The sequence below is a fragment of the Sebastes umbrosus genome, chromosome 19 (genome assembly GCF_015220745.1).
Source record: "Sebastes umbrosus isolate fSebUmb1 chromosome 19, fSebUmb1.pri, whole genome shotgun sequence".
NCBI lineage: Eukaryota > Metazoa > Chordata > Actinopteri > Perciformes > Sebastidae > Sebastes > Sebastes umbrosus.
Window position 1 is genome coordinate 19,375,823 of NC_051287.1, and position 24,294 is coordinate 19,400,116.

General features: G+C 40.1%; 1 protein-coding gene across 1 annotated transcript in view; it reads left to right on the forward strand.

The window, feature by feature from the left end:
- Positions 1-633: 633 nt before the first annotated feature.
- The window catches only part of nnt (nicotinamide nucleotide transhydrogenase), a 37,294-nt gene continuing 13,633 nt past the window's right edge, over positions 634-24,294 (forward strand). Inside the window, exons 1-15 of the mRNA XM_037751883.1 lie at positions 634-784; positions 3,696-3,913; positions 7,319-7,548; positions 7,823-8,040; positions 8,271-8,358; positions 8,471-8,559; positions 9,024-9,211; positions 9,524-9,657; positions 9,749-9,940; positions 12,190-12,343; positions 14,275-14,436; positions 18,576-18,686; positions 22,503-22,648; positions 22,797-22,992; positions 23,603-23,836. Of these exons, the coding sequence (XP_037607811.1) occupies positions 3,760-3,913; positions 7,319-7,548; positions 7,823-8,040; positions 8,271-8,358; positions 8,471-8,559; positions 9,024-9,211; positions 9,524-9,657; positions 9,749-9,940; positions 12,190-12,343; positions 14,275-14,436; positions 18,576-18,686; positions 22,503-22,648; positions 22,797-22,992; positions 23,603-23,836 (2,296 nt within the window). The 5' untranslated portion in view covers positions 634-784; positions 3,696-3,759. The remainder of the gene's footprint in view (positions 785-3,695; positions 3,914-7,318; positions 7,549-7,822; positions 8,041-8,270; positions 8,359-8,470; positions 8,560-9,023; positions 9,212-9,523; positions 9,658-9,748; positions 9,941-12,189; positions 12,344-14,274; positions 14,437-18,575; positions 18,687-22,502; positions 22,649-22,796; positions 22,993-23,602; positions 23,837-24,294) is intronic.

Sequence of the window (24,294 nt, forward strand, 5' to 3'; positions counted from 1 at the left end):
CAAAGCGCCTGGGTCAGTCCTTCATGCTGGTAGCCATCAGCCTCCACAACCAAGGCTGACCCCCATATGAGAATAATGAGGACTTTAAGAACTTTAAACATGCACTCTGCAACCATCTTGGACTCTAACCACTGGCGCACTTTACACTTACTTTACACTATACATCCTATATACCACTTTATAGACTGCACATATGTACATATTACATTTATTTATTGCACATACTACATTTATTTATTGACGGACTGTACACACTATGTTCACCCATTCACTCTGTATCTTTTATATCTCTATTTATTGTTTTTATAATTTTTGTATACCTTTACCTCTCCTGTGTTTCACTCTGTTTGCTGATGTTGCTGCTTTGACACCTAAATTTCCCTTCGGGGATTAATAAAGGTTCATCTTATCTTATCTTATCTTATCTTATTTGCATATTTGTTTATTTAGAAATGTACTCGTGCATATGCTTTTACAGAGTTTTAAATAAAACTTGTGCCCAAATTACACTTTAACGTATAATATTAAATATGATAATGCAAAATAGGAACATTCATGTTACTGTCAATTAATAAAATGTTACTAAGACAGTATGTAAGCTACAATATGTTTGACTTTGTTATGCCTCCTCAGTGACAGCCCATCAGAAGTCACCGGATGTCCTCTGATGCATCATCTCATGTGATCCAATCACACTCCTGTGTCTGCTGCCTTCAACTCAACTGCTTCCGGATCCACAGAGAGTTCGCCTGTGCTGCACACAGAGCCAGGACTATCTGCAAAGGTCAGTCGAGTTGTCTGCCGCTAACCTTCCCACTCTCACTTTCCACCCGTGCATTTGTTTCGTTTTGCATCTCTGTGCGTGTGTAAAGGTCTTTTTGAGTCACACCTCGCCTTCATTGCACGACACACGTGTGTGTTGTATTACCGGTGTTTCCCGGATAAAGCGCCAGTTAGCTCCTGTTAGCTCTGAAGCTATGTTTTGCAGACAAAAGGAGAGAAGTGGCAGACTGCAGGCGGCTGCAGGATATTCATGTCTATCTGTGACTCACAGAGGAACTGCATTGAGCACCAAAAACACATTTTAACCCTCCATTTTTTACGCTTTTAGTGTCTCTGGATGACACAGTTGTGAGACAGTGGAAGCCATTGATTTATGATGCCTTTAAGTCCTGACTCGGGTTGTTTAATCCGGCACATTGAGGACAAAGCGATAGACGTGTGCCATATAATGCCGCGTTCATCATTTTTTATGAGCTAAGGTTATAGTGTTAGCAAAATGTTAACTGAATCTGTGTCAGTCCATGTGTGAGTCATATTTTAAGACCGCGATACTTTTTGATGACGTGGTAGTTTCAGTTTTTCTGACATTAAATCATAGTCCTGAACACAACACACCCAGCTGAGACATCTGTAGTCTGCTCTACAAACAAATTGTTTTTCCCTTTTAAATAGTCTTTTTTAAAAGAGTTTATTATATTTTTGATAATTGTTAAATCGTTCAGTAATTTATCAAGCTGTTTCCAGTTTCTCAAATGTAAAGATTTACTGCTTTTCTTTGTTTTTGAGATGTCAACTTGCACTTACTTTCACTTTCTGACAGACTGACATGATGAGACATAACTGACCACCTACTTTAAGATAAAATAAGATAAGATATTCCTTTATTAGTGCTGCATTGGGGAAATTTGCAGTGTACAGCAGCAAAGGGGATAGTGCAAAAAACAAGATCCATCACCTAACACAGTAAAAAAGAGCTAAACAAAGTGTAACAAAATATGAACCATTTAAATAGAAGGAAGTATAAAAATAGGAGCAGTATATATAGTATTGACAATAAACAGACTATTAACAAAATTGCACAAGTGGAAAATGATATTGCACAGTGAGAATGAATGAATGAATGAATGAATGAATGAATGAATGAAATTCCAATATCAGGTTATTGTCAGTTTGTTTGGTGTGTAAGTGGTCTACTGGGAGCAGTGCTGGTTGTGGAGGCTGGCAGCTGCAGGAGGGGGACATATTATAAAAAAAGTGAGATTTTCATGTTTTTTTTTTTTATTATAAAGCAGGCTTAAGTCCTATATAAATACTGTGAAAGTATCGAAACATTCAATCCACAGGGAAATACACACAGCCCGTATTCAGAAACTCTGCATTTGAAACAAGCTGTCAGGATTTCTGTCCATTCGTGATGTCACGAATATATATATTTATATATATTTAGACCCTTTATGCAGTTTTAAACATAAACATTCTAAATGTGTCCCAGTTTATCCCTGGTTGCAGTGTATGTGAATGTCATCAGCTGACAGGAAGAACACATGGTCTCAAGCTGTTGCAATTCCGTCGAAATGCGCTAAAACGGAGCGTTTCAGACAGAGGGTATTCAGGCATATTCAGGCCGACAGTATGAGGAAAATAAAGTTTTTTTTTTAACATTACAGCATGTAAACATGTTCTAGTAGAAACGCAAAATACAAATATGAACCTAAAAATGAACATGATATGGGACCTTTAAAACTTTCAAAATACTTACAGTATACTGTATACTTCGATATGTGTATGCTTTGCACTTTGATTGTACAACATTGATTAGGTGTAGTTATATATTGATCCTTTGACTCAACTACATTAAAGTCTACCAAGTAGGTCAGTTCTGCCACTAAGGCTCCATTAGTGGCATATTTGATTCACATAGTGTTTACAATGACCCTAAGATTTTATTCTGACTCTGCTGATTTGCATAGTGGGAAATACCTTGATAATTATTTTTAGTATTAGTTTAAAATGTCAGAAAATAGTGAAAAATTGTCAAGTTTCTAACAGTCCGAAACTCAAAGATATTCAATTAACAATGGAGATGCTGGAGCCGGCAGCTGACGGGTATTTTTTCTTGATAAATGATTAATTGATTATCAAAATTATTATTATGCTACATTTTCAATTAGTTGACTCATCATTTCAGCTCTAGTTTCAGCATTAATGAGTCATGGTGTGTATTGTTTCAGTTGTAATATGTGTCTCCCCCTCAAATCAATGTGTGTTTTGACCTTTTAACTGAAATGGTCTCTTTACTCTCTCTGCGTTCTGTGAAATGTATTACCAATCAATTCTAGTTTAAACCCTACTACACCAGCCAAGCTATCCCAGAATATCCCAGTTCCATTATCTCCCTTTAAAGTAAACATACTCTCCCTCATGCTGTTTATTTCCTCAGAGTCATTCAGTAGGCTGCAAACTAAAGAAGTGTCTGTTAATGTCCAGATGTGTAAATTACAATATTTTTATCCTTGAAAATGGGACAAAATGCACAAATTAACTTGGACCGATTCATAATGTGGCTCCAACAGCCAGAATATGTGTTGGATTTGGGTGCAAATGTATGTAGGAAAGTGTGTGACCTGTTGCATAAACATAGGTCATAAGTGTGTGTGTTTGATCTACAAGGGAAAAGAGTAGGACATGTTTCTGTGGAACTTGTGGGCACAACTAAGAGTGCATACTTTTTCAACTGTGAGAGTATGTGCAATTGAATTGAAAGCTAATAATGATGGAGATATATTGACACTAACTTAAATGTTCCCTTTCTCTTTCACGCACTTTCATCCTTCTGTTTTTCTTCTTTACCCATAACCCCCCTCCCCTCTCTTTCTGCTGGTGCCCTTATCTCTCACCTGTCTCTTTCCCAGGAGGGGTGCTGTCTGTCCTGTTGAGCTCCTCCTGGTGTGTGTGTCGGGTGTGTGTGTATGCACCATGGCGAGCCTCCTGCGTGTTGTGGCGGCCAGCTGCTCAGCCCCTGTGTTCAGCGGTGTTTCCTGTGTGAAGCTGCAGAGCGGCGGTGGTATCAAATCCTCATGCCTTCGCTTTTTCAGGACCCATCAAGCTCTGGGACGATGTGCCAGTCCAGGTAAGACAAGACTATACACACAACTGAGATTTTCTGATTGAAAGGATCAAGCTTTCAGTAGAAAGCAACACAATGTTGTTGCAATGAAGTGTGACCTTGAGGTTTGAATAGAAGTAGTAATGAAGGATCACCACACATGATCTTGTAAACTACACTGTGACAAAAAATGCTCAAGTACAAAGTTGTGTACGTGTGAGTATTTACATAACTACATTTCCCATGATATAGGTCCTTTTTTATATAGGTGCATGATGTCCCACCAGCCTCAGATCATAGCCAGTAGATTTACTGCTAACTGAGAACAACATGTTGGAAGTGACTGAAAATATTCACACACCCGAGACTCTTAGATGTTGTCAAATATGAAGTGGCCAAGATGACCCAGTTCTGTCTATATCAGCATGTTACTGTTGGCATTTCTAACCTAGATGTAACTGTTTCTATACAGAAATAGAGCTATAAATTGAATACTTATGTGGCAAATGCAGTAGTTGTCTTCTTGGCTGATTGTCTGTATTTATCTAAAAGTAAATGAGATCATAAAGGAATGGTTTAATTCATGGCTAGCAGGCAGATTTTCCTCCTGTTGGACTCTAAATTTAAATCACTTGTAACCTAGCTGATAAGGTTTATAGATACACGTTTTACTACTGATAGCAACATAAAAGCCACCTGTAGCTTCCGTGTGCATTCTCATGTATCTCGTGTATCAGGTGCAACATGGCAGGTGGCAACATACTCCTTACATAAACATGCTTATTCTAATTCTTAATCGTTATGAAGAAGGTAATCTTCTGTTTAGGTAAAATAGAGATAAATAAAACCCAACAGAGCACATCCTTTAACCTCATACAACTCTAATCTAGGGGTTAGTATTGCTACCTGCATTTGCTTTCATCCCAAGGTCACATTTAGGACACTGCAGCCCGCAGGCATTATTCTCCATTTTCCATGCCCTCACTCTGTACCCAGTAACCTGGCAGAAGGTGCCTGTCTGTGTGTGCTGTTAAAGCCAGTACCAGCTGGTTGCAGGTGCTTCATGCCTGTGTGTGCTGGGTTCACGATTGTGCCGGTTGTCTCTCTATATGTGTAGGTGGGTGACGTGTTTAGAAGTTGCTTGTGACCTGGTTCATGCTGACATTCCTGCAGTTCAGGCATCGCCAGTAACAGCTGGCAGCGTCTATTCTGGACACACAAGTATCAGTTTACAGGCTCGTACACCACACACATTTCATATAGATGTGCGTATGCTCTGACCTCTAGGGAGCCTATAGACATACAGTATAGACTGAAGCAGTGTGTTGATGTGAGGCTGGGTTTGTGAGCTACAGTATGATGTGGTCAAAATGACACTGTCCTGTATGAACAGTTACTGACATTCTCTAGAGATGTTTGTTTGTGGGACTAGTGTTGTGACATACAGTAATTGTGCTTCTTGGTTAGCAGATGCTACCTACTGTACGTCGAGCTGTCTGTTTCCACGCACCCTTACCGGGCGTCCGAACCAAAAACAGGGCACCACCAGTGCATTGGTGGTGGCGTGCATGGTGACAATCATTTGTACACCTCATCGAAATGAATGAGGGGTGCACTTTTATTAAGTGCGTTCAGCACTTAATAAAAGTGCTGAATGCATTTCCTTCCTTATCAAATATTTACAAAATCCTGCATCGTTTATATCCATGATGGCTTGCTAGCTAGCAGTCTTCTTGTTAGTGTGAAACCGGTGTGTAGCGTGCTGCCCACGTGCAAGTGCATGTTTATCCTTGTAGTTGTGCACGCTTTATTTAATCTAGATTATTGTGTTATTATCTCTACTGTGAGATTCTCAACAGCTCTTATAAAGTACACATGTAGAATCTAAACACAAGATAATGCTTGTTCGCTGCTGCATTTTCTGTATTTTTAGGGTTATGGTGGTGGTTGGGTGTATCAGCTGGTTTCTACTCAAATTGAACTTCGTCTAAGCTGCATTTTTGTAATATACGATGGACTACCCTGCTCTCTGACTCTAATCACTTCAGCTGATTGCTGCCTGAGTGCTAAAGTTGTTGGCAGAAACAAATGGGACACATATCGCATACAGTGGCATGGGGTGACTCTTGGTTTATAGAAATGTAATAATGAAATGGCTGTCAACCATTTGTTTGGCTGTCTCGTATTGTGGAGCTTTTCGTAAAACAAAGTTGTTAGAGGACGGGTCACCACAGCAGGGTGAGAGGAAAGGCAGCCGGTCAGAGGCTCATGTGTTTATCTATAGACGAGGAAACTGAGGGAAAGAGCTGCAGTGGAATTTTCCATAGGAGCCGACACAACATGTGACCTGCCTGTCTCTTTGACACTAGACCTGAATAAGGGTACTAAAAAAGACAGAATGAACTGGTTGAAAATAATAATAGTTCAGTGTCTGTCATAGTCATTGTACCTCACTTGACTCTGTTTTTATATTTTTATCTTCCCTTTACCAATCTCATTCTCATTATAAGCTTCCCATAGCAAAAATCTTGAACAACAAATGAAAGCTTTCTACTTGTATATTGCAAACAACATTGTGATTGTATCTAACTATCTAAAGTTATCATTATCTGACTTTAAATAAAAGACAAGCTGGCTGTGGAGCTCTAGAGAAAGCAATAGCAGTCAGTTGTTCAGTTAAACATTTGGTCAAAACTGTAATATCTTGATTGAACTATAGGATGGATTGCCATCAAATTTTGTACAGACATTCAGAGTCTCCAGAGGATAAATCCTATTCAATTTGGTAATCTCCTGACCTTTCCTCTTGTGCCAAATGCAAGTCAAAGTTTTCAAGTATCCAGTGATATATATTCACATTATCTACTTCATGAATGAGCACAATGTTTGCTAGAGACATCTATCATTTTTGGTTAAATTTCACTTTGGTTTATGACCAAATACCTGCAAAACTAAAGACTTTCCCATCAGCCTCAGCTGTACTTTGTGTTTAGTGCTAAATAGCAAATGTTTTGTGTGTTGGCATGCAAAGTACAGCATCAAAGAGCCACTAACAAGGCTGTAGACTCTTACTGCTGTTGCTGGACACTGACCTTGTCTGTGTGCCTACGAAGGCCATTCCACATACAGTACAGTATTTACGGTAAACACAGTTCTCATGGCCGTTTCCTGAGGAGACTCTCCTTGAAGCTGCAGAGGTTTCTGCCTGAAAGAGTATTTCCCTCTGTGCTGTTGTGATGTTTATAATAAAACATTTTCTCAAATGATCCCCTATGTCTTAAATCATGAGCTCTGACTTGTGAAAGCGAAAAAGCTGCAATAGTTACAATGATCCACTCAATCAGCAAAATAACTGTAACGTATAATGTGTATTAACAGCTGTAACACTTATGCCACATGGTCTTTTATTGTTTCTCTTTGCCTCTGCAGGTATCGCGTACAAACAACTCACGGTCGGTGTACCCAAAGAAATCTTCCTGAATGAACGCCGTGTGGCGCTCTCTCCCGCCGGTGTCCAGGCACTCATCAAACAGGGCTTCAACGTTGTGGTGGAGTCCGGAGCCGGAGAGCCTTCCAAGTTCGCTGATGAACACTACACCCAGGCTGGAGCAACAATCAAAGACATTAAAGATGTCTTGGCATCTGATGTCCTGGTTAAGGTAGGATTTAAGTGGGAGTTAGAGGGGGAACGAGGGGGATGAGGAGGTAAATAAGATTAGGGTTAGTGGATGTATTGCAGATAGATTCATGCATAATCTGTCTTATAAATAGGACGTCCTTTCACACTCTCTGCTTCTCAAACTCCCTCCCTAAGGTTGGGGATATTTAATATAACATTCTATCTTTTTGCGTACAGCTTTTAGTGGAACATTTAGCTTTCCCTCTCACTTTGCCCCTGTTCTGATCTTTATCAACCAACATCTGTGCTTCCAGGTTCGTGCTCCCATTTTCAACCCTGACTTGGGTGTCCATGAAGTGGAGATGATGAAGGATGCGGCCACATTATTCAGCTTCATCTACCCGGCTCAAAACCCTGAGCTGATGGACATGCTGTCCCAGAAGAAGGCCACCGTCCTGGCTATGGACCAGGTGCCCCGAGTCACCATCGCCCAGGGTTACGATGCACTGAGCTCCATGGCAAACATCGCAGGGTATGTACACGGTGCCTTCAAGGGAGGTCTTGTTTACTGTGTTTTACTGTCCATCTAAGAGAGATTCTGCACTTTCACGTGTTAAATATGAACAAATATGTCTGTTTGAATATTGTCTAATGTCTTAATTGGACATGTTTAAACAGGTGCAGTTCATACTTACATTCATGTTGCTTGATGTTTCACTCTCTCTATCATTTCCTCTGTTATTTTCCTCTCCGTGATTTCAGGTACAAGGCAGTGGTGCTGGCAGCTAACAACTTTGGTCGCTTTTTCACTGGACAAATCACAGCAGCTGGAAAAGTGCCACCTGCAAAGGTGTGTAGCATGAGTGTGTGTTTGTGTCGAATAGGAGTAGTATCGGAAGTGTGGATGTGTCTATGCCAGTTTTAACATGCTAAATCCCAAACTATTTCATGTATGTGAATAGGTTCTGATCATTGGAGGTGGTGTGGCTGGATTGGCAGCAGCTGGTTCTGCCAGGTCCATGGGAGCCATCGTCAGAGGATTTGACACCAGGTTTGTTTTTGATATTATACTGTGTGTCTGACCTGCAAACGAAATGAATGCTGGCTTTTAAAAATTGTATTTGAGCAGAATTAGATGAAATGATTTTCTTGTTCGCCTGCTAATATGATCAGATTTGTTAAATTGGATCGGATTGACAACTGCAATGGCAGCATCTGATGTGCTGTACATGTGCATTTAACCATAGCAAACCGTCTAATTAAAAGCCTTTGTAGAAACAGATCAAGACAATCATGAAAAAGTGTTTTGGGACAATGAGTGACAACAATATTGCATAATTTACACACAATTTGATTGCATTAGATACATTTTTCAATCATGCCATGAGCAACCGAGGTCTGTGTATGTCTATGTGTGCAGCTTTAAGGACAAACAATGTTACTCCTGTATTACCAGTCCAACAGAGAGATTTTCCTTCTGCCTGACTAACAAATCACCTCTCGTCCCTCTTCCAGAGCTGCAGCTTTGGAGCAGTTTAAATCTCTGGGCGCAGAGCCGCTGGAGGTGGACTTCAAGGAGTCAGGAGAGGGTCAGGGAGGCTACGCCAAGACAATGTCGAAGGAGTTCATCGAGGCAGAGATGAAGCTGTTTGCCAAGCAGTGTCTGGAGGTGGACATTATCATCACCACTGCTCTTATCCCAGGTATGCACAGAGCACAGCATAAATACTGAACCAAACAACAACAAACGAAAGATCATGGAATATCACAGAATGTGAGACATGTATAATTTTGGGCAGGTAGTTGGAGAATTTAGAAATAAAAAAGGACCAGTCATGAAATATTGAACATTAAAAATAACTTTACCAGAACATATTTTACATTTGTTCCATTCCGTATTCCGTATTTGTACATTGTATGGCCATGTATTCACAGTAGCTGTAGCGAATATGTTTCACTTCTTGGGAAAGTATGTATAATGCCTTGATGTCTGTTTTTCCATTGTAACATTGTAGGTAAGCGTTCACCCATCCTGATCACCAAAGCAATGGTAGAGAGCATGAAAGACGGGTCAGTGGTGGTGGACTTGGCCGCCGAGGCCGGAGGAAACATTGAGACCACAGTACCCGGAGAGCTGTCGGTACACAAGGTCAGCGCACATACTCGCACCCATACCAAAAAGACAACGTTTTTTGGTTTATGTCGTTTGTCTTTTAAGTTTTTTGTTTTTTTCTTTTCAGGGAGTGACCCATATCGGCTTCACAGACCTGCCCAGCCGTTTGCCAACACAGTCCAGCACTCTGTACTCCAACAACATCACTAAGTTGATGCGGGCCGTCAGCCCCGGCACGGAGAACTTTTTCCTCGATGTCAAGGAAGTGTTCGACTACGGGACCATGGATCACGTCGTCAGGGGATCCGTTGTCATGCAGGTATGACGTGTAATGCACAGATAAAAACTAAGGATCCATGCAGTCATATAGAAAATCATTCCAAATGCCCTGCGGGTCCGTTTCTGTGCCACTAGATGTCACCCTAAGAACAAACAATCTTATTTTCTTACACTGTCTATTTAGAGGATCTTTACAGTTGCCAGTAGAGTGATGTCCCCTCAATAAACATAAAACCTTATTATCCATGTTTGATTAATAACAGTGAAAAAAATGGCATTAACATAATGATGATAATAAAGATACAACCACATGCACACAGAATAGAGAAGACATACCAAAGATACCTCCAACATAAAATGTTATTGTGCTTCTCACTCACTCCTTACTTTAGTTTATTGGTGCAAATATTTAGTCAAGTAGAAATAGGGTTCTTGATCATTTTCAGATAATTGTACTCAAATGTTCCTATATTGTAACAGATTACATTTAGTAGTAAATGACTAATAACATTTGCATAATTTTATTATCACTTTTGATAAAGCTTTTTTAAATTGAATTATAAGTTCATCCAACTGTGTGTCATGTTACCCAGAAACAAAAATGCCAAAAAGCTTACTGCCTGTGTCACCAAATAATCATCTGAAGCTTTTATTCATTATATACAGCTCTATATGAAGGTCTGCTCATGTTGTTCTAATATCACAGCTTTAAATGCTCAGATTTAAGATAATTTAATTTTTAATAAGATCCTGAAAAAATACTGGGCTGCCGATATTATTGGCCTCTATTGGCTTATCACAAATATACTGATATTGGTGTACATGTCAGCTGATAATTAATAAGAGGGCCTGAGGAAGAGAAGCAAGCTTAAAACATGTTGCAATCCAGCTGCTAGTCCATTCCCTTTGGGGTTCTTTGTGCCTTTTAAAGGATCAGTGTGTAACATTTAGGGGGATCTATTGGCAGAAATGGAATATAATATGAACAAGTGTACTTTATTTAGTGTTTAATTACCTGAAAATACAAATCGTGTTTTCGTTACCTTAGAATGAGCCGTTTATATCTACATAGGGAGCAGGTCCTCTTTACGGAGTCGGCCGTCATGTTTCTACAGTAACCCAGAACGGACAAACCACTGTGTTAACTTTTCCTGCCTGGGCTGGAGCCGATAATGTTACTCACTCCGGAGTTAACCCCCGTCACTTCACTCATCCGCCAGGAAACAAGACACGGGGAACCTGTTGATCTTGAGGAGCTGCAGCATTTATTTGTGCACTGACTGCAACTTCCACTGAATATTCACTTGATATTCTCAAAGCTAAACTAACTGTCTTCTGCTCCACTGTACACATTCACCGCCGCTCTCTCTCTCTTGCTTGATCGCTCACTTACCACGTTAACACACACACTCTACGCGCTGGCTTTGCTCCGAATGGCTCTAGATAGGGCCATTCGCATTTTCACGTTTTTCACGGCTGCCGTAGTTCTCCTACGCGCTTGGCACACGGGTGAAGTTTAATTTGGTTGCAACCTCACCACTAGATGCCGCCAGATGTTACACACTGTTCCTTTAGGTACCTGCATTTGAACACATATTGAGCAGATTAAATTTCTTTACCTTTCTACATTGACAGGCTCCCCCACTTTTCTTTGTGTGGTAATTTAGAAACAGTGTTGCACAAGTTCATTTTTCAACTATAAAATGTCCTCATCGGTCACCGTTCTGCAAATTTAAGAGATCCTTATCAAAATGTTTGTTTTTATGTTAATATAAAAAAAGAATACCATATTGTATTTTGTTAGTACTGTACAGGCCTTTCTTCAATATCCATGTTTTTTTCAGTAAGGTGGAAGCACATCATTTTAATCATAGATCATTGTTATATCATTGAGATTATTTTTGCTGTAATCAGTCTAACTCAGGCTGTGTTCATTTAAACAAATAGATTTCCGATAGTAATTTTACCCATATCTGATCGCAATAATGGTCAGGCATCTTATAAATGATGCTGAAATGCAGATATTACTTACCGTGCTTACTGATCATTAGTTTGCTTTCTTTGATCTTGACAGCGTAGTCTTATGTTTCACAGATTTACGAATGCAACAGAGGACATTGTACACCACCAGGTGATGAGATCAGGGAATAACGTGTAGATAACTACAAGCCGAGCCATTAATATGGTGGTTAGGAAAGATTGATTGAACTTTCTGTTTGTTCTTTTTTTTCGCCTCTTTCTCCCTTTCACATCGTCCTCATTCTCTGTCTAAACTCTTGTCACCTCCAGGATGGAAGGAACCTGTTCCCAGCTCCGCAGCCTAACAATGTGCCCGTCGCAGCTCCTCCTAAACCCAAGTCCGTCCAGGAACTTGCGAAAGAGAAGGCTGCACAAGTCTCCCCCTTCAGCGCTACACTCACTACTGCTGGCGCGTACACTGGAGGTTAGTTGAATGTGCCATTAGGTTAAGATTTTCTGGTTAAACCTGCAGTAGGCAGACATTTTTTGAAATCATTGGGCAAAAATTCCATAATGACCTTTCAGCATGTTGAGAGAAAACTAGACTTCTGCACCTCATCATGGCTCTGTTTTCAGACTTTAAAAAAAATCTATGTTCCTATTGAGCGTTCCTATTGGCTGTGCTCCAGCTGGTGGGTGGTGCTTGGTATTTCCTCAACAGATCTCAACATGGCTGCCGGGTCACAAACTTTCTCATTTTACAGCTAAACGGTACACTACGAGATGTTTCTGAAAACATTTGAGGCGTGAAATAGGCATTACAGTAACAGAATATTGATTCATATTTGATCAGCGCTGCCTAGTTTGACCGTTTGATCGGAGTTCGTGTGTTATTGACTCGTGGCTCTCACAGACGGCAACTGGACGGCAGACTCCAGATCAGCTCTCACTGGTTGTTTTCCTCCAGTCTGTGAAATCTTGCAGATGCCATTAGGAACACTGGAGGACACAGAGGCACATGATTTTTTCAGATTACCTGTCTCATGCACTACTGTCAGGATATAGCGACCGTTATATACCGTTTTATAAAAATAACTTTTTTTAATCATATCTGCGCCAATCTCGCCTACTGCAGCTTTAAGTAGAGAAATCAGGAAGATGCCATATCTGAGAACTTTGCTCATTTACAAGGTTTACTCTTAATTGTCCACATTGGGTCTTGAGGGAGGTTGAAGGTGAAGCATAGGTTAATAATCAGCTTTCTAGGTCACTGCTGGAATGTGCACAGGAGGCGAGAAGTGACACACACACAGACACCCTGTTAGTGTCAGGAAGTGTGCATTGTAAAAACTAGTGTCACGCTGAGTGTGTGTGTGTTTGAAGTAGTGCTGTAGCGAGTGGTTCCCATGGTGCCACACAGCGCTCTGTGTAAGTGTGCCACATGCTGTTAATGTGGTTCACACGTTGTTTAGGTGCTCCAGTAGTTTCCTACTTAACACCAACACACAGCTGCTGGTGTTAGATGCTCCTGAGAACTTGTTTCATGCTGGTTACTTGCTTATTAGTGTGGCATGTAATGTGGTCATTTTAATCATTTTAGATTGACCGCAATGGACATGGATAACCTATTTAGCTACAGCAGCCAGTTTGTTACATGCCACCAGTCAACCAGGCTGTCTGACAATTATACTAGTCTGTTGTAGTAACAGGAAATAAGGACATCATGGGTGGTCAAGTGCCTACCACAGAAAATGTGCTTATAGTTGGGGAAACATACTAAATCAAAAGCTCATTTATACAAATTAAACTGCTCCTGTTAGACCAGAGGGGTAGAAATATGATAACAGGATAGGAAACAGAAAAAACATAGTTCTGCTACACAAAGTTATGTTTTTTTTTTTTAATATGATTTTCTAATTTTGGCTTTTTTTGTGAAATATTGGATAGTTTTCTGTCTTCTTTGTCTTCTAATTTTTGTGGTGTTATTATTTATACTTATTCTATTATAATTTATATATCTATTTTACTCTATTTTGTTCTATCAACATTATACTACTTTAACTGTTGATCATTATGAATTATTTTATTTTGACATTTTACTGCTTTTAGCATCCTAAGTTTTGTTAATCGCTTGTAAAGCATGTTGAAGTGCATTTGATTTATTCGAAAGGTGCTATATAAATAAAGTTTGGTTTATTGAAGTGGAGGTTACCTTTGTTTTATGGGGTCATAAGCTAACAAGGTTGGGGACCACTGTACTGGGATGACAGTTTCTGGTTCTAAATATACTGTACACTAAATGTTAATTATCTCGATTATTTTCAGATTATTTTAACAAAATCTCCCCCAGATATGCTGTTCAAGCTCTCTCTAGTTTTTACATTAACTCTCCTTTTTTTTTTTTTCTTTAACCAGGCGCTGCCACCCTGCTGGGTCTGGGTCTGGCAGCTCCCAACGCCGCCTTCACTCAGATCGTCACCACCTTCGGTCTGGCTGGCATTGTGGGATACCACACCGTGTGGGGAGTCACTCCTGCTCTGCACTCTCCACTCATGTCTGTCACCAACGCCATCTCAGGTTGGTTGTGTTCAGTGTGTCATTTACAAACACGTTTCACCACTGCTAGGCAACAGCACAAAGTAGGGCCAAACAATATGATCTGCAATTTATAGCAGGATGGACTCACATTAGTCTTTATAGCAATGAATGCAATAATATTTATTAATACATCAGCACTTGGAATTACTTTTCTTGTGCTTGCTTAAATGTATGTATTCATCTTGATTCATTTCAATATGACCATTTTACAGGTTATATTGATAACATTTTCATGTAGACGAACAATTAATAAAAATAATACATCCATAGAGCTTTTAGAAAGGTGATGAATAAAAGTATGGCTGTTCCTCAAAAAACACATGACTGTGAATTAATCATTTAAAAAACATTTTGAGGGTCCAAAATGAATGTTTTGTTTATATCTCTAGAAGATATCTGACGTTCGGTTCTAACTTCTAACAAGGCTTTTGAGCCAATAGAATAACGACGTTGGTATCACGTGGTATCTCTGGGTCGTCAGGGATCAAGTTTCCAGTTAATGTTGAAAAAACAGATAAATGGCTGAGTTTGACACTGGTGTCTCCATCAGGCTGTCCAAAGTTATCAATTGTACCTTTTACGTTTCTGGATATATGGGCTGGACTTAAGATACGTTTGGACTATTTATTAATTTCAAACTTTACTGAAAGTAAATTTAGATTAATAACACATTAGAGCATCGTTTTCCTCAGACACTTGAGTATTAAATTCAGTAAGATGGATGTAATAGATGAGAATGTAACTTTATTGTCCACCAGATTGGAAAAATGTCTTAAAAACAGCACATGTAACGTGCAGAACAAATATGTTAACAAAACACCATTGAATTCTAACCAGGTTTATTAAAGTAAACTAAAACTAATACTAAGATAAGCAGTAAAAATAATGTTAGTAAAATGAAGCTAAATAAAAACTATATCCTTTAAGAAAAACTAAAACTAAACAAACTATATTTCCTGGTTAAAAACTAATAAAAATAAAATAAAAATGAATGTAATTTCATTTCAGTTTTAGTTTTTTAGCTATAATATATTACGACTGAAAAAAGGAGACGGCATGAATTTGCTTCAACTCTTGTGACATTGAACCAAAGAAACTGAACACACTTGACCTCCAAGTGACGGCGCTAGGCCGGAATTGATTCCCATTGGACACTAAGGTAGCACAAAGATTAATCATTAAACATTATGACCAGTCCTACACAGTACTCCAACCAAGTATTGTGTATGTATATGTACTTCTGAGACATTATAGCTGACTCCAACTAAAACTTCTGTTAAACTAGATATTTAAAAACAAAAAATAAACCTTTCTGAAAAATGTAAACTAAACTAAAACTAGCAAACACACTTTGAAAAACTAACTAAAACTAAACTAAAATGAAATAAAAACTGAAAACTAGTATAACCTTGATTCTAACACATATTACACTAATAGAAAACAGAAATAAGATATGTACAAAAAAGTAAAAAACTTTCAAACATAACATAAAGACCTAGCTAGAGGATCAAACATGTCACATGTCAGTCCAGCAGGTCTCTTCAGAGTCCAAATAAAACCTTTAAAGATTGTGTCCTTATTGTCGGCTGCTGCTTAACACAGAGGGGTTAAGAGGTTAGAGAGGTAAGTGCATGTGTGTGTTCTCGTGGCTTTGATCACTCCTCAGAGCCGCACTGGGGTAGGAAGTAACACACCCTCGGTGATCTTTGAGGGTCAGGGAAGTCCTTTGCTCGTTTACTCGTGTGCGCACACCCGGACATGAGTTGTTGCTCTGCTGGGCTCCGCAACTGAGCTAAGAGACAGCTTTCACTTCCTGTTAAAACTTTATGACTTACACCTATACCCTATTTTCACAGTCCCATCTTCACACCGCCTTACTTTGTTCCTCTGGGTCCGTGCCCTTTTATTTTCTGCCCTGTTTTCTTGAAGTCTGTTACTCTGTCAAGTTTGTCAAATGCAATTTTTTAAAAGTTTTGTTTGCATTTTATAACAAAAAGCTCACGAGACCATCACTGAATATCAGTGGAATATGAGACCGCAAAGAAATGAATACACGTTAGAGTTCATTTGAAGGTTTTCCTTTCTTCTCTCCGAGTCGTCTGCCCTCCATCTGTCCTCCTTTTCTCCTTGTTAAAATATTTTCCATTCATATTTGGCGTTACTTTATTATTACTTTATTATTTGTTTTATTCTGTCACTGACTGACTGTGGTTATGGAAACAGTGAGACCAACAGAAATCTGTTGTTGTTGTGCCAGGCATCGTAAAGACACACACACACACACACACACAATCACTCAGACATTAGGGAATCGTGTTGGAATTTAGGGTTTTGAGTGAGGGACAGTTATATTCTTCATGAGGAGATTATAGTGTTACAACCAGTAGTGACTCTGACTGGTGGGTCATCTTAAATTCTCCAGACACTGGTCTCATATCCAGCGTCTTTTTATCTGGTGTCTGATAGAAATGCTTTAATCTACTTGAGAGCTCTGATTCACTGTCATACACTGTGCCTGTAACCTGGTAGCTGATGTTTGTCACAGCTACAGGACATTGGCCCACCCAGTATATAGTATATGTGTCATAGTTGGTGTGCGTGCGTCCACTGATGCCTATTAGCTTTCTTTCTGGCTGATCTATTAGTTATCGTGGCCAGGCTCGCCTTTGATCTCTTAATAAATGGTGTCGCTGTACTTTTTTCTTTTTTTTTTCTTTTTTTTTGTATCAAGTAAAAAATAAAGTGTGCCAAACTTGGAAGGCTACAGCTGTAATTTCAATATGTCAGATATTTAATCAACATTTAGATAAATATAAGTATCAGAGCCGTAAAATATTCAAGGACTCGGATTCATTGTTATTTTTTTCTTCAGTCAGATCACATTTTGACCCAGACCTTTTCAGTAAATTTAAACTAAATATTATTTAGTACGACGGAGTATTAGGGCCACATTGAGGGGAAAAAAAATCTGAGATTCCGAGAATAAAGTCATAATATTACGAGAAAAAAGTCGTAATTTAATGAGAATAAAGTCATACTATTTCAAGAAAAGTTGTTGTTAGTTACTAAAAAGCGTGAATGAAAATGAGAGGCAGGCGGCGCAACACAGCTAGTGAACATAGCAAAATGTGTGTATTTGAAAGCATATGTAACAAGATTGCAAATGCAATGTGAGCTGCGTTCGAGTTGATATGCGCATATGAGTTTACCTTACTGACACTAGCATCTGCTCCAACTTGGTAACAACAGAAAAACATGGTTATCATTAGCCTTTGGAGAAAATTGATCCGTGGCATCCTGACACACTTTCAGGTGTTTTTGTGTTAGAAACCAAACTACAGTTGTTTGGAAAGCTTTCTGTCCTTTTTTATATTCTCATCATAAACAAACGTTGCATATTTCCTGCTGTAGCCATCTCTTTTGTAACAGTGGAAATTTTTAATTGGCCTGTATTTACGAAGTAAAAGTTGTGAAATGATGTTTGGCAGCATTTGAAACTTGCTTTGTTTAGGAGCTGATATACACACTTGATTATAAAGTTGACTTTGTTGGGGAAAAAAGAGACTAGTGAGAGAATGTCAAATTTCGTATTTGCCTCATTTGAAAATTCAAACTAACACTATTGACTTCATACACACACAAACACACACACACACACACACACACACACACACACACACACACACACTGTACCTGCTAGTCATCCTAAATTGTACTCAAACACAATGCCATGTGAATGCAGGCTCCCGGGGTGCTGTGTGTTGCATCTTACTGCCTGTAAGTCATTACAGGGCTGATGTTATCAAGGTTTCCTGAGCCTCTCTTGGTAAACACACTCTCTCTCTCTCTCTCTCTCTCTCTCCTTCTCTTTTTATCTCTAAATCTTCCTATTTCTGTCTTTTTCCAACGTGGGAAGCAGACAGAGTATTCTGACCTTAAGAAGACAACTATAAAAATGTCTGTAGCAGTTACACAATGCTGGTGATACGTGTTAAGATGGACGTTTTTATGACTGAATTCATGTTTTTATTGTTTTTGTAACATCTTCACCAGAGGTTCCAATGTCCTGTATAATGAACTATGAAAGTGGAGGTTCATAAAATATCCCCATTCTGCAGGTCTGACGGCTGTGGGTGGTCTGTCCCTGATGGGCGGCGGCCTCTCCCCATCAACTACCGCTGAGACACTGGCTGTGCTGGCCGCCTTCATCTCCTCGATCAACATTGCTGGTGAGTCACCCGCACATAGACACCTCGCAGTGATCCCTGCCAGTTACAGCAACCTTTAGCCAATAAAATATCAACTTAGGCTGAAGATTGAAGTGTTTTATATTGATTGTACAATAACATTCTTTCGGACCAAGTTTTGCAGCTGCCCTCTCTGCCCACCTGCTCAGACCTCGGACCACACACACATTCATCCCCCTGCTATTCCTCTTAATAATTTCCATTATAATGACAAAGTGTTCCCGGAGTCATTATGATACTCATCACTCTCTAATAATCCTGGGAAACAGAGTGTTCCTCCACGGCTGAGCCATGAACTTGTTTTAATTTCTCCTGTTAGCTCACAGCTAGACACCAGGGGAGACTTTGACGCAAGCGAATGAATAGTTAACTTAATGGATCAGTTCGGCCTGTTGGTTAAAATGCACTGAAGCTTCTTTGTGTGTGTGTGTGTGTGTGAGATGCAGGGCACCATAATGTTTAAGTTCAAGACGAGCCTGTGAAACCTGCCACAAATCTCAGGCCTTCTAGGCTCTTACAGCGTTAATGTTAAAAACACCTATTAGTCTTTTAGATTTCCCTTAACTACTGCAACCTTTACAGACATACCTAGTTTAATTTTTGATCTTCTACATGGGTTCCTTTCCACACACACACACATTTCCAAGCGGTTTACCACATTACCCATAAACCCCCGGGAACAGAAAAAAAACATTCCATGGAAAGGGACGAAACACAATGTCGAAAGTTAGCTCCAATAAAACAGACCCTGAATTTTTTCAGTCTGTTCTGAAGAACAGGTCCCTGGCCGGTAGCTTCTTGTTCCCTTTTGTGTGTCAGCAGCGGATAAAATGTAGGAATGCTTGGAAAACACCAGTGTCTGTTGAATATCTTTAGCTAAATATGTTCAGTTTCTCACTATCCAAATGCCAGTGTGCACTCATCATATTCCATATTTTCCTGTTATTGCTCCAGGCCACTCATTTCAGTCATTGAGCTGAATCTTATCAGTATTTTAGAAGTGGCTTAAAGTAAAATAACATCCATGCTAGAAACAGACCAGCTGAAAGTGTTTTGTTGAATGTCTTCCGACTGCAAAAAGTGGACGACTAGTTGTAATTTCAGGGACACTTTAAGTTTCGAGCCACGGTAGTTGTTTGGCTCTGTAGAGTGCTGCAGGAATGAGTGCTAAATCCCAGAAATGAGTTAGCATTTAGCACTTCTGGTTCTAGTTTAACGTTTTGTTCTGCGACATACAAAGACGTCAGAAAATACCCTAACCTACTCATGAATTTTGAAGATTTTATATGTTTTAAAAAAGGCGGTTGCTAACAAGTGACTAAATGAGACTACTAAACATCATCATGCCAAATACTACTTTGCCTTTAGCTTAGTGGTGGTGACATGAGGTTCGTTTATAGCCTAACGTTAGTTTTTACTCCTGCCGATTTGCATTCACGCTTCAAAAATCATAAAAGTGGTGTTCATTTGTTAAGATTATCTAGCTGAATAAACGTGTGTTTGCCACATAGCTTATTTTCTGCAATGATCCAAAACCCAATGGAAAAATCCCATTGGCTTTTTGTCGAGGGAACCAGGGCGATGCTAACATCCTGGTTGGCCTACAAACATACGTCATCCCTGCACCACTCTATTGATCAGATGGCAATGTTAGTTGTCCAGACTGAAATATCTATTAGATGGATTGCCTTGTAATTTTGTCTTTCATGGCTCCCAGTGGATGAATCCTAATAACTTTGATGATCCTCTGAAACTTTAGCGCCACCATGAGGTTGACATTAGTGGTTTTGAGGGAAAAGTCTCAACAACAAAGTGGATTTCCAGCCTCACAGAGCTGCTAGCACGGCTGTAGATTCTTAGGCCTCATGACTTGGCCGGTGTTGCTGATTTGCTTCTAAATATAGCGTCAGCAGACCCATTCTAGGTATCAAAAACAAAATAACCACAAGAAATGAGTGGATACTGGCTTTGCTTTTTTTTAAAATACATGAACATTCCTCCATATTAATATATTGACTCAGATTGGTCAGCAATAATATTAGTCAGATTATGTTACGCATTTTAACTTGGACAGTCTACGACTAAAATTACATGAACCGGTGAGAAACAGGTGCTGGCCTCTGATTCACCTTTGTACGTATGGGTGCACGTATGTGTGCGCATTGCTACAATCATGCCAGGGGGGAAAAAGGGAGACATACACACGGTAATGTGATCTCCTCCTGTAAAGCAGTGAGACACCGTCTGGTCCTGGTTTGACACTTTTTGAGGTTTTCTACTTGAAATATTTACACTGACATGAAGTAGACTCATTAAATTCCTAACATTGGTTATTGTGCTTGGCAACAGTTTTTAGCTATTGGCTTTAAAACACCTGTTGTCCAAATTTTTCCTGTACTTCAGATGCCTCGACTCTCTGCCTTTTACATCCCTGCCTCAACACCTCTTACTGTCTTTTGCCATCTTGCACTTTTTGTTAACATTAAAGGTTTTTTTACTACTCCTTTTTGGTTCAGCTTTTAACCTTCTGAGACCCACAATAGACCAGTTTTTGTCTTTTTTGGGGTGGGGGAACAGGGGGTCTTGAGGGGGAGATAGCAGGTCAGCAGTAGATGTCACATAGAAGTGGTGTACATCATCTGAAAGCTGGAAACCTGAAGATTAATTTGAGATGCAGCTCAGCACTGTGTCAAGTTGTTCTAGTCAGAAATCACAAATAAAGATTAATTAATTAATTAAGTGTATAAGGGTTTATAACTTTATGATAGAAGTATATGATGTCCATTCCCATAAACTGTTATGCTTCATAAGTTGTGCAGCAATTTTTGGGTTGATACCATTTGTTACACAAATTTGTTGCTAAATGTAATCATTTTTTTACCAATCGAGAATTGATAAAAATGATCAATAATCCCTCCAAAATACCACATTAAGACACCAAGACCTCTAGGAACACCATAGAAATGACCATGCTGTGATTTGGTATCAAAACCTTTGGACATTTGGAGATTTCTGCAAGAATTGCATTTTTTCGGTTATTGGATGGCGAGCACTTCTGTTCTGGAAACTTCAGAAACCCCCCTTATTGTCAACATAGCTAGTAAAGCCATACATCCTCTGAATGCTCTAGGTCTCTAGTTTGTGGTTGTAAAGTTTCATGAGGCTGTGATTATCCTAGAGGTCACCACAGGTCATTTTATACAGTGAGGTCAAGTTTTAAAAAATGGTCTTGCTACAAAGAAATGGCTACTATGGGGACTAACATGATCTCACATGAATACAGTTGGGCTCATTGGATCCACAAGAGTCTCAGCTTCACAGTGATACCCAATTTATATAATTCCAAGACTGTTTAGGACACCAGTATGCAGAAATATTCGAACGCATCATTTTAGAATAGGCGAAAATAACATATTTATACTGCATGCAAAAAACTGCATGTGATTATCATAAAGTGGGCATGTCTGTAAAGGGGAGACTCGTGGGTACTCATAGAGTCCATTTTCATTCACATATCTTGAGGACAGAGGTCAAGGGACTCCTTTTGAAAATGGCCATGCCAGTTTTTCCTCACCAAAATTTAGCCTACTTGGAGCGTTTGGAGCCTTCCCGACAAACTACGATATGTTTTCTAGTTTCATATGATATCTGTACCTTCACTCTAGCTCTAAAACTGAACTTGCTACAGCCTCTGAAAGACAGTGAAGTCGGTTGATCCCGCGGTTCTCAGAGGGTTAAACCTGATTTTGTGCCATTGGTAAGTACAGGTTTTAATCATTTTCCCTGTCTCTCACCCAGGTGGTTTCCTGGTGACTAAGAAGATGTTGGACATGTTCAAGCGTCCCACTGATCCCCCAGAGCATAACTACCTTTATCTGCTTCCTGGTGGCGTCTTTGTCGGCGGCTATGCTGCTGCCCTGCAGTCTGGATACAACATTGAACAGGTGCGAGAGGATGTTTATAATGCCATGTCCCCCGTGTTTTCCCAGATGTAGTACAGAAACCTTTCAAGTAAACCATTTGGCCTTATTTCTCAATCCTGGTCTATAACCCCCCCCTTTTTTTCCATTCTCTGTTTCTTTCTCTCACCAGATGATGTACTTGGGCTCAGGTCTGTGCTGTGTCGGTGCCCTGGCTGGCCTTTCCAACCAGAAAACAGCCCGTCTGGGTAACGCTCTGGGTATGATGGGAGTCGCAGGAGGCGTCATTGCCACTCTCGGTGCCCTCAAACCGAGCCCTGAGCTCCTGGCACAGATGAGTGCAGCCATGGCTGTAGGCGGCACTACTGGTGAGTCTGTGTGTATTTATGTCAAGGCAGACTTAGAGATACTGGACTTGCAGAATGGTGTTGCAACAGATGTAAATTAGTGGACATTTGTTTTGCATCGTTTGTGTGTGTGAATGTGCTCCAAGCTTGGCCAGATTAAGCAGCAGGTGTGCTGAGTGCAGAGGCATCTCTGTGATGTTTACATCAAACACGATATGACTAACTCCCCGCCAGACACGGGAGGTCTGTCGAAATGGTCAGCAGCATGTATTACTCAACTTTCTCTCGCTCATTCGGGACAGTTTGATCATTTAAATGCTAATTATTCCAGTAACAAAGCGGAAACCCAGACTAAACTATCCACGCAGACAGTAATGCTCTTTCCAGATACGCCAACATTACAACAGGGGTCCTGCAGGAGTGTTGACCCACTCACAAACATGGAATTTCCCCAAACAGGCCTCATCAGCAACACCTGGTTCCTCAGATGGACCCATTTCCCAGCAGTGCTCTGAGTGTGTGTGTGTGTGTGTGTGCACGTGCTTGTGATTTGCATGTTATTAGCGTGTGGGTCTTTCAGGGCCACTGCACTTTATTTATGCGTTATCTCTCTTGTATCTCTCCCCTTTAGGCCTGGCCATTGCTAGGAAGATCGAGATCACTGACCTGCCCCAGCTGGTGGCTGCCTTCCACAGCTTGGTGGGTATGGCCGCCGTGCTCACCTGCGTGGCCGAATACATGATCGAGTACCCCCACTTCGCCACAGACCCCGCAGCCAACCTCACCAAGATAGTTGCCTACATCGGCACCTACATCGGTGGAATCACTTTCAGTGGCTCTTTGGTGGCATATGGCAAACTGCAAGGTGAGAGAAGCACAGTCGTGTATATATATATATATATATATATATATATACTTAAAGGAACAGTGTGTAACATTTCGGGGGATCTATTAGCAGAAATGGAATATAATATTCAGAACTTTGTTTTCATTCGTGTATAATCACCTGAAACTAAGAATCTAGCTTAGAATGAGCCCTTCATATCTACATAGGGAGCGGGTCATCTTCACTGAATCCGCCATGTTGCTCCGTGTTTCTACGGTAGCTACAGAACGGACAAACCGAACACTGGCTCTAGAGAGAGCCTTTCACGTTTTTACGTTACCCAAAGGCCACCGTAGTTCTCCGACACGCTTGTGAAACTGCAAACTGCTGTAACACGAGCCGCAGAGTGCAAAACCGTGGTACTGCCAACCATCCATTCCTAAAGTTATTAAGGTAAGGATGGCATCTGAGCGAGGCAAACCATTGCCACGGTTTTG